This window comes from Thermobia domestica, chromosome 8 (genome assembly GCF_964235325.1).
Source record: "Thermobia domestica chromosome 8, izTheDome1.hap1.1, whole genome shotgun sequence".
NCBI lineage: Eukaryota > Metazoa > Arthropoda > Insecta > Zygentoma > Lepismatidae > Thermobia > Thermobia domestica.
Genome location: NC_137461.1, coordinates 263,462,836 through 263,481,980, shown reverse-complemented (window position 1 = coordinate 263,481,980; position 19,145 = coordinate 263,462,836). Strand labels below are relative to the sequence as shown.

Here is a 19,145-nt window from a genome sequence, read left to right as displayed (position 1 = left end):
TCAATTAAGCGTTTCTACAGCTATTTTTGTCCTTGTCTTTTCCTTCGACTGGTGGTTCATAGCGGTAGCAGAGCATTGTTATTTTAAACCATGACACTTCCATCCCTCCAGCTCACAATATCACATCGCTCTTCTCCAGTCCCGATCTGTCTAACTCAGTGTCGCAGTCAGGAACGAGTCGCATACGCTTCGAATTGGTGGTCATTTCTCAAGTGCTATATTTTGTTACTGTTGCCTTCAGCTTATATGAATTGGCCGTTACAGATAATAGTTTGCTAACCACTATTTTCACAGAAAATACGCCAGTTCCTTCTTGATCAAAGAGGTCCCAGTTCCCAGATTTGTCGCATCGGGTCAGTTGATTTAGCAGTAACAAAAGAAATGATGAAAAGCGCTTAACGTTCGTGTAAAAGGCGTAGACATGAATTTCCTTTCTCAATCATCTGCTTCATATGACAGCCAAAATTTTAGTGACAATGAAACACACCTTGAAAACAAAGCAGAGGATAGCTCTTCTGAGGAAGAAACCAAACCCAGAGACGGAACATCTAAATCGAAGCTAGATTTGACTAAAACTATTATGATTGCTCAGAGATACAATTTAAGCAAAAGGGCTGGGCACATATAACATAAACTGTACTTCAGGTAGCTTTAAAGGCTGGAATTATAATATCTCAACAATATAGCGACATAAAATCTGCTTTAATTGTGGACAGGAACAAAATAAGCCGTGCGAAACTTAAAGTTGCTCGGAATTTGAAAGAAAGTTCTAGAAATAATGATTCCATTAAAACCTCTACTTTGATGGTCGAAGGGATGACACTAAAACCCACACAGGCATCATTAGAGAATAGCATTTATCGTTGATCACGTGACACCATCCTCTGGCTCTGCACATGACGAGTCCACGGCTATTTTCGAGTACATCATGAACCAGCTTAAAGTTGGCTTTGATGAAGTTGAGGTTCTTGGGTGTGATGGAACAAACACTAACACTGGTTGGAAGGGAGGTATTCTTCGAAAATTAGAGGAACCTATGCAATGGGCTATTTGTGTCTTGCATTTTAATGAACTGCCGTTCCGAGCTCTGTTCACGCATATTGAAGGCGCTTATTCAAGTTCTATTCTTACACAGGTTCCATAGGCTCAAAAGTATCTGGCTGTGAAAAGCTTCCAGTGATGTCATTCAAACCAATAAAATGTGACTTACCTCATCATAGTCCAGAAGAGCTCAGAAAACTCAGTAAAGACCTGAGATACTTGTTCCAGATATCTCAAGCCATTGACTCCGCAGCATGCCTTCTACGATCCCTAGCAAACTAAACAAAGCTCGCTGGTTGACTACGGCAAACAGAATTTTAAGATTCTATATTGCACCAAAGAAACCAACCAAGAAATTAGTAGAAATTGTGACATTCATTCTTACAGTCTATGTGGTTATGCAATACCGTGTTAGATCAGTCTTCCATTGTTGATGATCCTCGTCACGTCTTTGAGACCATTCATAGGTCTAGATACTTACCAAGGGAATACCAGGCTGTAATCCGTTCATTCATTCAGACGAATGCATTCTTCGCAATCCCAGAGAATGTTCTTGCCATGATGACTGATGGTTGACTTGCTGTCCGACAAGATACACTACATAAGATTCTTAGTGCTCGAGAACACGAAGAAGGAATCTTCATAACTCCATTATATATAACATCATTCCCAGTCTGAATTTTGAGGCGAAAGATTACACTGAAATGATCTTTTGGGAAAGCACTGATGTTTCAATAACTGTACCACCAGTTCTAAGGACGGTATCAAACAAACAGCTCATGGACAAACTTTCACTTCCTGACAAGACTGTGCCAGAATGGTCCATCACCGTCTATCCGTGCCACACGGTGGCAGTAGAGCGGATAGTGATATTAGTCACTGAAGCAGCCTCCTGAGTATGTGGCAGTGATGTTAGAGATGGGATGATCCGGTCAACCTAAATTCTAGACAAGCAGTGTATAAATTTCAAAGTCCCAATTTGTGACAATTTTTCCTGACAGTGACGATCAAATTAGTTCATCCGGGCCTACATATGGCTGGTTGGTTGGGTAGGGCTGGCGGAGGACCCTTAGGTGCACCCATCTCCACGTGGTGGGATCTGGGTCGCTTGGCCAGGCTATATGGCCAGGTGAGCGAGGAGCTGCACAACCGCTAAACTGTACTGAATTTGACCCTTTTTCTGGTCCCATAGGAGGACCCCTTTCCCCCCAGGGCATATAACTGGCATTTTTATACTTGAATGTCAGTTTGCATAGCAACTGACATGTATGTAAGCAAAAATATGTTCACTTTAACATAAATAAAATTAACGAAAAACTTTTGTAATTTTTATTTATTTATTTATTTATTTTAATTTTCAGTGAAATTCTCAAACTTTGAGGCAATCGTTCTCACAGAAGATATAATCCGATTTGAAAAAAATTCTATACCTGTAATGTCCATGTGGGTGGGCCACTTTTGCCACGTATTACATTTCGTTCCGAGAAAAAAATGGTAAAATGCTGCACCCTAGTATTGTATTGCAAGGGTCAGAAACATGGATATTACGCGAAAATGATGATAAACGACTGGAAGCTTTCGAAATGTGAGTGTGGAGAAGAATGGAGAGAATTAGCTGGGTCGAGAAGAAAACGAATGAAAGGGTGTTAGGAATGGTTGGGGAGAAAAGAACAATTTTAGGTATTATTAAGAAAAGGAAGAAAAACTGGTTAGGACATTGGATAAGAAGAAATTGTATCATAAGAGACGTGTTACAGGGTATGGTGGCAGGAAAGAGAGGGGGTGGGCGAAGGAGACTACAATTAATGGACGATATTAAGATAGAAAAGTTGTATGAAGACGAAGAGGTTAACGGAAGACCGTGGAGCATGGAAGCTTCTCAGTTGCAGGCAAATGATTATGTTAACGGCAGAATATCTAATAATAATGATGATGAAGATGATACTAATGGTTTAGGATATGTTAAGATATTTTGCAAGAAGGAAAACAAGCATGATAAAACAGATTACTTACTGGTTGACGAAATACAGTATTATAGACTTAGGTTTTAATTTTTTAACACTCAAATCATTATATACTTCAGTTATATTACGTGTTCTTATTTGTACTGTATGATTCATTAGTCATAAAAACATTATTTTAGTAATATTGTTTATATAACACTGTCTTTGAGGGTAAGAAAAAGGAAAAAGAAACGATAGGTATCTGAGGAGTTTCACTTTATTACAAAGCTCTTTTTAAAAACAACATTTCTGGAATGAGAGCAATAAAGCGTTACCTCACCGCTAGGATGGTTACCAGTATTATGTTGCATCGGATTATAGTAGTTTAACAATTTTGTATTAAATATACCGTGTTTGAGCTCGTAATTCAGTCACTCCTCATATTGTAAATTAGTAGTCGGCAGTCAATTTTCTAATGTGATGGATGTATAATAAAAAAAAAAAATGTTCAAAAATATTGAAATGAAATCTTTCAGTTAATGTCCCGCGATTATACTCTTTAGGCTAAGAGAGACTATGATTAAAGCAAGTGAATGATGATCGAAGAATTGATGGAATTAGAAAGTGGGAGGAAAGGGAAGCATCCCGAGGAAAGTCACGGACACGATGTTCCCCACCAGGGACAGGGTTCCCACATACCACTGTGCTCCCTCTTTAAAATAATATTATATATATATAGGTAAAGGTGCCCTATGTTAAATGAAAAGGCAAAGGTACCAGTTCAGCAGTCTGTTCCATTGGCCTCGCAACATGGTAACATAGCACTATATTGTTGGAAAAGGGATTTGAAGTTTTCCACGTTTCCTCACACAACAATCTGCTCGTTCACCGTGTCATTTTTGTGTGCCCTTAAGTTTCGTTCGAACAGTCTTCAAATCATAGACAAATGAGAAGAACTGTTAAAATTACTACACAGTTAAAAGGATTTTGGACCCGTCAACATAAATCAAATCTTAACATTTGGAAAATCGGACATTATTATGCATATTATTCGTTATCTATATCATGATAAATACCTATATATATATATATATATCTTAAAGAAAAACAGTCAACACGTTTTAACTGTTTCGATAGATTTTACTAGCTTCGTTAGTACTGAATTTTAACTTAAGTATGGCTCGTAGTTTAGGTGATAATGAATTATTAGTTTAGTAAAATTTAACTTGGAATCTACGACGAAAAAAATCAAACAACACGCTTAGAACTATACTATAATTTTACTATTTAAAACAATAATTAGGATCTAGGCGAAATTCTGACTATAGTTTGGCTTCATATTTTATCTCCATCTCATCAGAGATTATAAGAGTAAGAATAAAAATCCGAAATCGAGACGAAAAGGACCACGTTCCATTCAAAAATTCAACTTCCGGTGTAAATAGCGGACTTTCAAATTATATAAAATGAAATCTTTGAGTTTTACGTGCCACGGTTATGCCGGCTAGGCTAAAGGAGACGGTGATGATGAGAAATGGATGAAATGGTGGAATGAAGAAAGTGGGAGGAAACGGGAGAACCCCGAGGAAACCCACGAGCACGGTGTTTGTCCATCACAAACTTCACTTAGCAGGAGCAGGATTTGAACCCGGGACCCCATGCACCAGAGATGAACGCTCTACCACTCAGCCACCGCGGCCACCTAACGGACTTTCAGTATTAAAAAAAAAAGATGAAAATAGGATGATTCGATAAAGCATCACCAAATACCTGAAATAAATAAATAAATAAATAAATATAGCTATATAAAATTGTATTTAATTTATTTATTCAGATTTCCAGAGGGGGTGTATGGGCGGTCTGGAAACCAACACCCCGTTCAGGAAATAGTAGATTTCAAGTCTTTATATATATATGTTTCAAACACAAGTTTTCTATTTTCTGACATACAATCCGAACCGAGACGAAAAGCAACACGTTCCATTTTTAAAAAACAAGTTCCGGTCTGATTAACATACTTCCGATAGAAACCGGAAGATGAATCTAGCACAATTCAATACTTTTTCCAAAATTTTGTTTAATTTACTTATTCAAATTTCCAGAGGAATGTACGCATGGCCTGGAAACTAATACAGCGTTCAGGAAACAGCCAATCTTAAAGGTTTTATAGGCCTAGGTCTTCAAAGTTTTTTTTTTTTTAATACAAAAATGTTTCAAACAGAAATTTTCTACTTTCTAACGTGGGGAATCCGAAATCGAGACGAAAGATACGTCTTTTTTTTCTTATATTTATTTATTTATTTTATTAATGCACTTCTGGTCTGAATAACGTACTTTCAGCAGAAACCGGAAGCTGAAAATAGCACGATTCGATAGAGCATAACCATATACCTGAAATGCCGTTTCTAAAATTTTGTTTAATATACTTACGTAGTTCTTATTTTCCGACTTCTGGGTTTTTTTAATCTCAGCCCCTACATGTTTATGAGTGGAACAGTGTTCTACCACCTGTCGGGCTAGACAATGTCATATTGGATCAATAAACAATGAATTTCGAATTAACAGGTTTTGCCGTGAATTCTCAATAGAACAGCACTAATGTTCGTAACAAACTTCATGGCTAAAATGTGAGCATCCTCGCCTATGATGTGGAAGACCAGGTTCGATACCCGGTAGAAGTTTTTGTGAGCAGGAACCCAGGTTAAACTACAGATATAGTCTCACGTAACCATGGTACTGAAATGGGGCGTTGAACTCCAAACCAATCAACAGAACAAACATTTTGCGAATACATCACATAGGTTTTCACTTGAGTAGCTTTCGCTAAAGTATTACTCCAACTGTAATTCTGTTATGAAATGCCATACAGGCTTGGAAACAGTAAAGCTTAATTGACGAGAAAGGCTATCCAAAATCAAAACTGAATAATCGAACAAGTGTCTCAACGTCAAAACTCGTAAACGTCGTGGAGGCATAAGAAGCATGAAATAGTTGAAGCTTAATGGTACACATAAAGGTAACAAGGAAACAACCTATATACTAAGATTTATATCCCTAACATGTCTCTATTTTAAAAGGTCTTATTATTGCAAAATTAAAATACCGCTAATTTTACAGTAATTAAATATCTTCAAATAGATAAAAGATAATCGAAATGTAGAACAAGATCGCCCTAGACAATATTATTTTGCATGAGGTATCGTTATTACGAGTCACCTAATAGCTTTCCGTTTGCAACAATTTAGAAACGTGAAAATAAATACCGATTTTCTAAATGTCTGGAAATCGAAAGCAGATAAGTGAGTCATGATAACGATATCTCATGTAAAATAATATTGTCTAGGGAACTCTTGTTCCACTTTTCGATTACCTTTTCTGTTTGAAGATAGTACATAATTACTGTAAAATTAGCGGTATTTTAATTTCGGCGTGATGTGGCCTCTTAAGGGATTTCAACATATTATAACAACTGCAAATCCCACCTTTTCTCTTCCCTTCTACAAAAAACCTTGAAAAAAAAAAAAAAACGCTGAACCACCTCTTTATTTTAAATTAAAAGGCTAAATACCAATTTTCATGTCTCTAATCTTCAGGAATTTCGAAATATGTCTACCTTATTACAATTGTAGCTCACATCCTATTTTCTTTCATCATTTTTTTTTTCCTTGGGAAAATATCAAGAAACGCTCAAACACGTCTTTAATTACTTTAAATAAAAAATCGAAATATCAAATTTCATGTCTCTAATCTTAACGGATTTCGAGATATGGCCATCTTATTTTAACTGAAACCCCCACCCTCTTTTTCTCCCCTTCTAGAGGAAACACCAAGAAATGCTGAAACAAGTATCTAATTATTTAAAATGGAAGTCCATATACCAAATTTTATACCCCTACTCTTCATATTCGAGATATGGACATTTTACTATAACTGCAATCTCCATACCCCCCCCCCCTTCCCGGTCGAATTTCCAAAAATCCTTCCTTCCTGGTACCTTATGTTACAAATTCTATGCACTGCCAAAACTTTTGGCCTAGGCATTGATCAGTCATCAATCAAGTAGTTATACACTCATTTATTTAGAACTACTACTTTTACATATATATATATATATATATATATATATATAAAGGATGACTTTGATTTGATTTTAGCATCCTGTTCACCAGTGAGGATATATGAAACGTGGACTACAGTTTAATGTGAGATCCGAACCACATGGGCTCCAGCCAGAAATCGAAAACGGGTCTCCCGCACCAAAGGTGTGTATGCTATCCACGTAGCCACGAGGGAGTTCAAGAAGAGTTATATTGTAATGTAGCAACTGTTTACGTTATTTACGACAGAACAGAGAAAACATGTAAAGTATCGCGAATAAATATGCCAAATCCAATATGTGACTTGAATTAACAATGGCCTATGATACATAGTGGTAAAATGCACCAGTGGACCGTGATTTGAACCCGGATCTTCGGTTCAAAGTACCAGTGTGCTAATCAGTACGTTACCCAATCCGCTCCCTAACTATAACTGAATTTGCTCGTAAAGAGGAATTGGTGCAACATAAAATCGACCACTTCCTCCCATTTATCAATAACGTTGGCTTAATTCCCTGATCGCCTAACGTGTACAGTTACATCATTCAAATGGGAAGCAAGCACCCACCTTTGGTGCATTTTTTAAAAGTTCCAATCGTAACTGTTTTAATTCAGGATTTTGTAGTCACCTTCCAATTTGCTATCATAATATCCCAGTAATCTTCTCTCAACGACGTCTGGATTCCCTTTAAACCTCGATCTTGGACCGTTCCATTGACAACCAGAAAAACAGCAAAATAAATGGGTGCGCCAACACATTGATCCCAAAAAACTTTCTTGAAAGGTATAGATCGGCTACTGCCACGGACTTGATTGTGTAGGAGTCCGTACCATGCCCATAATGTTGGACCCTAGAAAGAACATAAGAAACTTAATAATCACCTTAATGAAAACATCTGCAACGGCTAATATTGCATATGAAATAAATAAAGAAAATTTCAATGAGATATTGTAAATGCTAAACGTATGCAAGCAAATGAGCCAGGTATATATAAGTATTAAAAATTTGTTAAGAGGCAAATTAGATAATAAAATTAATATATATATATATATATATATATATATATATATAACTTGGCTTGCTATCATCACCTCGTACAATTAATGACAATTCAAAAACTAATATATTGATTTTTCTTCTTCTATTTAGTTCTTGATATAACGGAGAACTAAAAATCAATCTTTAGGTTTAATCTATTCAGATAGTATTTAACATTGTTCTTGCACATTAATTATTATTACTGTAATTATTATTATTATATATACACATTAACTCACTTTCACTATCTCTGTCTCTCCCTCTCTCTCTCTCACTCACTCTACATATATGATAGTACAATAATACACTAACAACCTGAAGGAAGTGACAGTAGACATGAAATGAAGAAAGAAAAAAAAAGTCTAATAAACATTCATCGAAAGCAGTGCCATTTTCATGTGAGTAGCATCTGGCTAAGAAATTGCTGTCGGGTCAAAATATTACACAGGAAGTCGCATTCGACAAATACAATGACACACACATATGAGCCACGACAAGTATTCTCCATCTGTCGGGATTCCCATTACGTGGTAACCACTCCGCTCCCATATGTACGTCATAAATATAGATATCGCCAATAGGTTAATTTTTCAGTAAGTCGTTACAAATTTACTTTTAGAAAGTTGTGTAGCGGACCAAATTTTGGCCTCGTTCCGTTACAGATATATTTTAATAGTTTAACAAATAGTGTTGTTTTCATCTCCTAAAATAGCTGTTTCCATGAGAGAGAAAAAGATTTCGAGAATAATTTGTTTATTTCCAAAGATGTTTAAAATTCAGAAAAGCCATAAATGTACATTATTTTAAGGGAGATTTTGATTAATTTAACATTTTAGATATATATAATTACTATTGAATTTCGTTTTGTTAAATTATTAATATATATAAATTATTATTGTAATTCTCTTTCGATAACTGTAATTATTTTATATTTATAATATTATAATTTAACATTTCAGAAGAAGAGGAAATTTTTGATAGATAGATATATGCTTTGTTGATTAAAAAAAAATTAAGATACAGATCTAATTAAGTAACAACGACAAGATGTAGTTAAGAATGTCATTACGTTAAAATAGTTCATTGATGGATAAATCTAAAGATTTCATGTGATCCTGTTAATAGTTAAGGTAATAAATAGTTTAGTTTATGTTGTGAAATGGATAATATAGAAAATATGTCCGAGTAATAAGTTTTGGGTCTTTATATATATAACACGCGTTTATCTGTAAATGAAACCATTGCAATTAATTTAATAAAATGCATATAATATGGTCTAATTATGATAACGTTAAAGCTGTACTTGTTCTAATGACAAAGGCTTGAAGTAGTATATAATAGCATCTGATAATGTACAGACTGGCTGAAATGAATATAGAGTCAACGAGTGATGTTATATATGGATTCCGCCTTTAAAGATAATTTAGAGTTCGAGCCAATAGTATGCCGAGCTGATTAAAATGAAAGTTAGTGTTTTAATTCCGAATAATTATTCACAACGTTGACCTAACCTTAATGATCGCCTCTGTATATGCTGATATACGTGGATGTATACTTCTTCGCAAGTTTATTTGTATACAGTTTACGCTATTGACAATTTCTTAAGAAACGCTGTATAGCATAATATATTAAATCGCCATAATTGCCTTCAGGGGTTCCAATCCCAAGCGACTTTGGAAATGCGAGATCTGTAATCTTCTGAATCTTTGATGTCCGTAATCTTCTGTGTTGTTGAAGAGAGGATTACGTGATAATTTTGTTATAGCTGTTGTATCGAAATTATTATTACATCACGAAATAAACTTAGGTTACGATAAACCTGTGTCGTACCACTCAATTTGAATATTTCATAGTTTATGTTTCAGATCACAGTTGATTATTATGTTTCATCTTTTGTGCAAGTTACCTTTGTCAAGATTAAGACAACGACATTTTGTCGCTACAAATAAACAATTCATAAACGTTCCTCTCAATGAATGAATGTGCTCTGTACATTACTTTAACATAATTTATTTAATGTTTGGACGCATGAAGATGATGTGACAAGCCTCAAATGTAGGTTATCCTCTTTAACGTCTCTGGAATGTTCTTTGATGCTAGAGGTTATATGATGAGATTTCCTTTGCCTTGGTTTGAACCTAAGCTTTTCAACGAGCCTTTGCTATGGTGAAGTACATAAAGTAAACACTGCGTCACCAAAGGAAAATATCTCGTGTGCTGCATGCTGTCGAGACAACAAAATAATGCTGCAACATGACAGGATTCAGTTTCTGCTTGGGCAGTCAATTTCATTACATGAGTGGTTCGGAATCACTTGTCTCCAAGGGAAACACCGAATTTACCAAAAAAAAAAAAAAAACATATCAAGTCTGGTCCTCGTGTATTCTCGGTTCGGAATACGCAAATTTTACAATTGTTTAAGCTGTTTCGTTCTTTGACGTTAACGTTCGGAACGCCTGTTTTGATTCACTGTTCTTGATACTTATTACTTCGTTCATATAACCAGTCATTTTACCGAGAACGATTCCAATTCATCGTCTCATATGTAATCTAGGCGAAATACATTAAACGAGGATCAAACTCTGTCTAAAGTTCGTTCGCTGACGAGGATTTCCGCAACATTATCATACTTGAACCACTGTGATGGTTATATCTATATGTAATATCATCTAATGTTATTGCATACAGACAAACACATCGTATATATAAACCAACAATGCTAATTTAACCTACCATGCAACTTAAGCCTAACAAACATTTTTGGTGATTTCAATGCCAAGTGATCAAAACAATTTTTATTTCCTTCCACTTTATTTAATTGCCGTCCCCCCCCCCCTCCCAGCAGGAATACTTACATGAAGATATAACAAATTCAATTACACTGACAAACAAAGCACTGCATTATCAAACATGATTTAATATATACATATTTGGCCAAAATTAACTATAGTTAGTAGCCCATATTTCATCCGGATACCGCACGAAAATTTGCCGACGCGTGAGAATGAAGAATCGGTAGAAACTTGTACAAAATTATCATTTTTCTTCTTTATGTATTTTTACTGTTGATTATGACGTTTTGCTGAAACAGTATTCAAATTTTTCTCCTAGTGCACAAACATTTAACATTATTTTACTTAGATTCATCTTCTCGTGGAGCCATTTTCGTAAAAAAAGACTTACTTGGGAGGGTGCAGTACCACTATTCTTCAGCATGTCATCAAATTCCGCTTAATCATTCTAGCGAGAAGGAAAATAAAATTCTTCACAACACAAAACATCCAAGGGTTATGTTTAACATGAACAATTGACGAACACCATTTTTAAATTGACTTTTAATATTTTTCACTTAGGCTTCGCTGTTTATCAATTAAAACGAACTATTTTTCGACACAACAGAACGTCATTGTGGGCGTGTTTCTTGACCATGTATGGGTCATCGCAACGCATCAGAACGAAACACAGACACTTGCATTTTTTGGGGCTCCTTCAAGGAGATCCGATGAGCTACCCATTCACAAACTCACTTTTAAGCAAAAATAGAGTTTAATATAGAAAGCTCCCACAGGGTTTCTTTATCTTCTCATAATGCTACTGCTTTATTTTTTCTCTCCGCCAATTTGCAACACTGTAGAAAGAGCATTAACAGAAGTTATACTAAATAACGTAAATTATCTCAGCACTTGTTCAAAACAAAAATACTGAAAATCTCAATATTCAGTCTTATATATGAGCACTGTCATGTGCCGCCACTGCAAATCATCACATAAACATGCGTTAACAACACCTCAAGGAAAAAAATGAAAATGAAATCTTTGAGTTTTACGTCCCACGGTTATGCCGGTTAGGCTAAAGGAGACGGTGATGGTGAGAAATGAATGAAATGGTGGAATGAAGAAAGTGGGAGGAAACGGGAGAACCCCCCCCCCGAGCACGGTGTTTGTCCACCACGGGGTTGGGATCGAACCCGGGACCCCAAGCACCAGAGGACACCTCAAGGAAGCAAGTACGAAACGCAAAGACAACAATTAATGTTAGCACACAATTACTCAATTTTTGGCGATTTTATTATACTATTCCAGTTCAGCAGCAGAGTAACTCGTGCATTTTGGCGCAGTCATGCCTTCATAAGCCTCCTAGCGTCTCATGTAAACCTCTGATGACGTCATAGCCTCGCAAATAAGGGCAAAGAATACACAGAAACCGTTGTGACTGGCTGGAAGAGTCCAACTGATTGCTAGCACAGATTGCGTGGATGTTGTCATTCCAGGCTGAACGTTCTCACGCCAGAATGTCGTCAATTCAGCAAAGCAACGGCGCAGGAAAAAAAAAAGTAAGCAACCTTTCCACTTCCTCGGCTTACTTAGCTTAATTCTCATTAAAAAAGAAAACAACAACTAAAATTTATCACAGCTATATTTCTTCTTGTCATACCTATGAAGAATTCTTTGCAAATACAGTGCGCTTGGTAAATTTCTGATGATGATAAGTGAACCGAGTAATAACTTTTATAATCTACTAGAACTTTTTTTTTTTTTTTTTTTTTTTTTTTTTTTTTTTTTTTAATTGTCTGGTGACTTCAGAAAGTCTGACTTCTTAGATATTCTTTGTAATCTGTGGGATGGATAGACCTCAATTCTGATAGTTTTGATACAATTGTTAAAATTATTATTTTTAATATGGATGTTCAAAGCCAGATTTTTTTCATTTGATTAATGTATTCAAACTGAAACAATTTTTGTTTACTAAACTGAGAATTATTTTACATCACTTGTCCAGTTCCTGTTTTATTTTAAATTTTCTTTGACAGAATTATAGGCAGCAGTAGGATTTTAGTGTTAGAAACTGCTGTATAAGAATTCTAATTAATGCTTTGTATAAAATCAGTTTTATCTTAGTTTCTAACACTAAAATGTACTCTATAGCATCTATTAGTAATTACGAATGGAGTGTTAGTTTGCAGGAACTTATGACACGCCATAAGCAGTAGAAAATCTATTTAATGTATCACGTTATTCACAAACAAGAGGTTTAGCACTGTTTATAGTCGCATGATGACAAACTGTACAGTACATTCGGTTCCTAATAATACCGAGGTATTTGTAGCTACCTCTCTCTCTGCTTAAAGACCACAAACGTTAACAATAAAAAATAAATATATAAACAAATAAAAAATAAACCAAATTTGTTTTGTATGGTATAAGCTTTCTTTATCGGTGTATATAAGGCAGATACTTGATATTTTACGGTGCTGGTTTTCCGTTTTGCGATCACAAACATTACTTTCAGGTATACAGACATTGATTACTAAAGAAAAAAAAAGTATTTCAATACAATTTCTCCTTTACGAGATAGTTTAAAAGTTCCAAAGCTTTCATTATTTTACACTGAATGAATGTTTTCGCAAGAAATTGTTCCTAACGCAACCAAAAGGTTTCAACTAATTTTGTAACTATGACGTTAAGAAAAAAATATTAATATTTCACCACTTTTCTGAGAGGATCATACAAGAGAGAGGTTTTGTTTCTGTGACAACAAATTTTCATGTTCCATGTCAAGCTATACTGTATATATGTATAAAAAAAAGGAAGAAAGAAAAAGAAATTTAAACATTTTAAAAACAGATTTTGTAGAGAAAATGGCTTAAACAATATTTAAAATGTTTTCTGTGGTTACTCAAAAAGCAGTAATTCTCGAAATTTGGTTCCAGCAGGATATATTTAAAACGCTTCTTCTTGGCGAGCACTTTGCAAACAGTTATATTACATTTTTTGCAGACCTAGTTGGACACATCTACGATATAGCTGGGACACACAATTATGATAACTTTACTTTGGTTTAACGTTAAGATCATATTGTAAAATTTTGCTAAACAGACAGAAGGCAGACCAATTATATATGGGAATCGATTTTCTTCCACAACCAGTTTTACTATAAAACTTCCTGTTATATAAAATAGTATGATAGATTTTCACTTTACAAGTATAAAATTCATCTATGATTTAGAGTAAGCAAGTGTCCTAAGGTTCAGGCAGCATAGGGAAGGATCCCCCATACAGTTCCACGCAAACTAAGTAGGATGAATTTTTAGAATTCTCTATGCTTTACGCACGCAAAGAGAGGTTAGGAAACCACAGAGGTCCACGCTAGCTAGGTGGTGAGATTAGGAATCAAAACAGAGCTCTACGCAAGCTAGGTGGTTGAGATTAGGAATCCCACAGAGCTCTACGCAAGCTAGGTGGTTGAGATTAGGAATCCCACAGAGCTCTACGCAAGCTAGGTGGTTGAGATTAGGAATCCCACAGAGCTCTACGCAAGCTAGGTGATTGAGATTAGGAATCCCACAGAGCTCTACGCAAGCTAGGTGGTTGAAATTAGGAATCCCACAGAGCTCTACGCAAGCTAGGTGGTTGAGATTAGGAATCCCACAGAGCTCTACGCAAGCTAAATACGCAGTCCTTAGAGCTCCAGGCAAGCCAGAAAGCTTGGGTTGGTTTAGGAAACTCCCAAAGCTGCAGGGAGGCTAAGAGAAGGGAATTTGACCAGCCGAAGACTGATACCAGATATGGGGCTTCTCTTTGATTTTATAGCTGCTCCTGTGCAGCGGTGGCGCTGCTGGCTATTCAGTTCAAAATCTTTTGTCATCGCGAATTCTGCCAAGGAATTTGAAGCTTAAAATATATATAAAATGATAATCATACATAATGTGCTGTATTGTTGCGAAACATGATCCCATACTCTGAGGGAAGAACGTAGACTGAAAGAATTTGAGAACAAGATCTTGAGAAGAATATTCGGATCCAAGAGGAACAGAAATTGGGAATGGCGGAAACTTCGTAACGAGGAACTGCATAATTTATACCGTTTATCAAACACTGTTAGGGTCATTAAGTCTAGAAGACTCAGGTGAGCAGGTGATGTAGCCAGAATGGAAGAAAGTGGAAACGCTATCAAAGTTTAAGCTGGAAGTCCAATCGGAAGAAGACCATTAGGAAGACCTAGGCAGATGGGAGCACAATATTAAAGTGGATCTCGCAGAAATAGGAATACAAAGTAGAAACTGGATCCAATTGGCTAAAGACAGAAGTCAACAGAGAGCTTTTGTGAACGCGGCTTTGAATCTTCGGGTTCCTTAAGTCATAAAGTTAGTCGCATTATCTTAAAAAATAACTGCCGAAAATCCAGTGATACATTTATACAAGCAATTATAGTAGTATTTGTTTTTACGAAGGTTTCCGAACGTTAGCAATTCAATCACCCGCAATGTGTCAGATTGAAATTCTTTAAGTAATTACTTACCACAAAGAAAAGTCCTAAAGCACCAAATCTCACTATTCTGATCGAATCCATATCTTTTATTCTTTTCTTTTCTACAATAGTTTGGGACAGCACGTCCCCAGCAGACATAAGTACACCTATGGAGAAAGAAAAGACTTTTTAAAATATCATTCTTAAGGAAAACGATCCAACAAATAGGTATTCCAACTTAACTATATAATCACTCTTCAGACAAATTTCAGACTTCCAAATTATGCTATACATAAATATATAAGTCCTAGAGAACAGATATGTCCGTCTGCCGACATGTATCAGAGCAAAAATATTAAGAGATCCGATTAAAGTTCTTTTTTTTTTTTAATCGAATCAGTCCCACTAAGGAATTCCATCTCATTCGTTAACCCTCTATTTCAAGCGGAAGCGATAATTTAACCATTTCCGGTTTCAACGTTGATCGCTATAGAACAAATGTGGTAACAGGTAGCAACAAGTACTTTTTTTTCTGGAATTGATTCAAGGATTCTTAATTTTTTAAATAACTTTTTATAGGATTTTTAAATAACTTTCCATGGAAACATTATCAATATATATATATATATATATATATATATATATATATATATATATATATATATATATATATATATATATATATATATATATATATAACTTATTAACTCTTGAACCACGAGACCAATCTCGATCAAATTTGTTACATAGATGAGGTTCGGACCTAGAATACTTTTTATCATTTCACTTTGAGAAACTTAGGGGAGGACGAGATATTTAAAAATGATCGAAAATGACATATTAGTGTCGAATTCACAGTTTTCAGGGTCGCTGAGATGAACAGTGATACTTCCGGTGCCGTTTAAATCCAAATTCAACTCCGCAACTTGCGGGAGGTGGAGATACCTAGGTATAAAAGTAATCGAAAATGACCGATATTTGTGTCGAATCCATAGTTTTCGGGGTCGCTGAAATGAACAGTGATATTTCCGATGCCGTTTAAATCCAAACAGCCCCCAATAGTACTTTGTGTCCAAAATGAAACTTATTTTTCCCGTGCGAAGAACGGGTGTTGTGCTAGTATTTTATAAAAAGAGAAAAAATAAAACTAAATATGCACAATTTCAATAGAAAGAAAACTGTGTCCAGCGATAATATTTAAGAGGGAGAAGGAGTGAGCCACAGCGGCCGGAATATTGGTGTTCAATTTAACATGGGATCTCAACCATTTTTTAGGGAAATCATGGTTTCATTTCGTTGTTTCGCAAAAATGTCTCAATAGCTCACTCAATATGATGCATCTCATTTTAAAGGTGCAATTTGAAATCTGTGCGTGATATTTTCTTCTTATAAATACAGATAATTATAATCCAAATTCCCATAAGGAAATTATCAAAATTAGAGGGAAAAGTCTTCTGTTTTTTTACAGTAAGGAAAAGAGCTAAAAACTTCGGACTTTTTTGAGAATGGAGTACTATCTTTGTATTTGTGCGCTACTGTACTATTTTTTCGCTGTTTCCAAATACATCCATTACACAATCGATGAGAAATTATATCCTTCATCATTGAATCTACAGAAATCAGAAATCAGATTTTTTCGTGTTCACGTACTTGGCAGTCTAACTGCTAGATGGCAGTATAGTCATTCCTCATCCCACTTTCCTTCTCAGCGGGAGCCAGTCCTTTTGAAAACCTACTTTGAACTTCTTAACAGGGGCGGGAGAAAGGAAATCATTGTGAAGAATGGGAACTTCAAACACGAGGAATGGCAAAATTTATGACCTCTTTAGTTGATGGTTTCTGTTTCAGCAGTACAGTGTATTTGTAGATGGTTTCTATGAGAACAAGTAATTTGTGTTTGTAGCGATAAAGTCAACCTTTTGACAAAGATTTGTGAAGGAGAAGCCGAACCAAAGTCTTCGTTTATGTTTTCCAAGAAAGAAATGAAAACTTCCTGCAGGACTGAGAATATACATGCAAGAGAAAAGATAAGATACATTATTATAATCTTTAGGGTAGATTAATCCCAGAAATATTCTTTGTTTACCTGTCAAAAAAAAAAAAAAAAAAAAAATCAGGAATAATATAGAGCTCTTTCATCAGCTTCTATCGTACAATACTAGACACACACATATTATATACAGCAAGGCCGGCCTAAGGTGGTGATGCGGGGCCCGATTGGGAACATTTTGTCGGGCACCGGGTTTATAACTAATTTGCACCAAGGTCTGTAGAGCCTATATATATATATATATATATATATATATATATATATATATATATGGGGTCTAACTCAAATGTCAATATAACCTCCGGTGCTTGGGGTCCCTGGTTCGATCCCAGCTCGCGCCGTGTGGACTTTGTGGTGGACAAACACCGTGCTCGTGGGTTTTCTCGGGTTCTCCCGTTTCCTCCCACTTTCTTCATTCCACCATTTTCACTCATTTCTCATTATCACCGTCTCCTTTAGCCTAACCGGCATAACCGTGGGACGTTAAACTTAAAGATTTCATTTCATTTTTTTCAAATGTCAATACAGACAGTGAATGAATTTTTAAAATACATGTTTCACCCTTGTGCTTTGCAATTTTTAAAGAAGGTTCTGTACCAGTATTTCATAGTTTTCATCTCTTACAAGTAAACTTATCGATGTCAAAATCTAGTTTCTTGACCAACTTGGCAGAGAAGTGTAGAATATCAAGAAACGAGCGTAAGCAAAATTTAAAGCGTTTCTGTCCATAAAGATGGCCGCAGTGGCGAAAAACCTGACTGACCAGAACAAGCCACAACAATGCGTTTTAAATTTGAAAATTTCGTTTTATTTGTAAAACGGGTAAACGGATGAAAACCAAAACCACATTAATCGACACCGGGGGAAGTAGACATCTACTTGAGGGTATGCTTATCATGGCTGCCATCTTGTATCTCACTTAACTTCTATTTTCTTTTTAATAGGAAGGCGGTCACATATCAAATTGGGCTAGACTTTTACGAGAAATACAGTGGTGCAGTCTATGTTTCCATAAGTTTATATTTGTAAGAAATACTGAAATACACATTGATATAAATTAGTTGGTTCAAAGATTCCTTAACAGCTATATCTTTTTGAAAACAATTGAAGTGAGTGAAACCTAATCAGCTCGAAATCGTCATCGACTGTAAACAAAATGAAATGGTGATGAGAGGATTAGAAACTTCAAGGAACTGATTGCAGATGAATGACATTATTTTCCATTGGGTTCTTCTAGTTAGAACACAAACCTTCATAAGCAACCACCTATTCAGTATGCACTAGCATACATTCGCTTTTCCTGACTTCATTTTTCAAAAGAAAAAAAAAAATCCACGGGATTTTTCGCAGTAGAGGGCAAAAGTTTGTCTTATGGTTTTGAATTTTTAATATAACTATAATAAGAGAAAGGATATGCAAAGAAATCGTACTGAGGCTGATTTATTTGATACCATCTCGGTAGTATCACATGACGTAATCAGTAAAAACTCCAGGGACTTTTACTTACTAAGGTGTTCAAAATAAAAAGGGTGTGTACTTCAAATAATGACATACATTTTTACACACTCTCAAAGACAGCAATATTTTTACGCCCAGGGATGTGTGTAAGGAAATTTAGGAGTGTGTTAAGGTGTGCAAGATACTCCCCAGACATACTATCTATTTTTACAACAGAAGTTATAAACATAAAAGAACTAAAGAAACTACTGCAGCATTAAATTCAGAAA

The 19,145-nt window shown here is 35.5% G+C and overlaps 1 protein-coding gene across 2 annotated transcripts in view; it reads right to left on the bottom strand.

Moving 5' to 3' along the window:
• Positions 1 to 19,145, bottom strand: part of LOC145693599 (mitochondrial inner membrane protein Mpv17-like) — a 45,771-nt gene that overhangs the window by 12,618 nt on the left and 14,008 nt on the right. For both annotated transcript variants that reach the window (XM_081769728.1, XM_081769729.1), the window contains exons 2-3: positions 15,420 to 15,535; positions 7,711 to 7,932 (exon numbers count right to left, since the gene is read on the bottom strand). In XM_081769728.1, the coding sequence (XP_081625854.1) occupies positions 7,711 to 7,932; positions 15,420 to 15,535 (338 nt within the window). The remainder of the gene's footprint in view (positions 1 to 7,710; positions 7,933 to 15,419; positions 15,536 to 19,145) is intronic.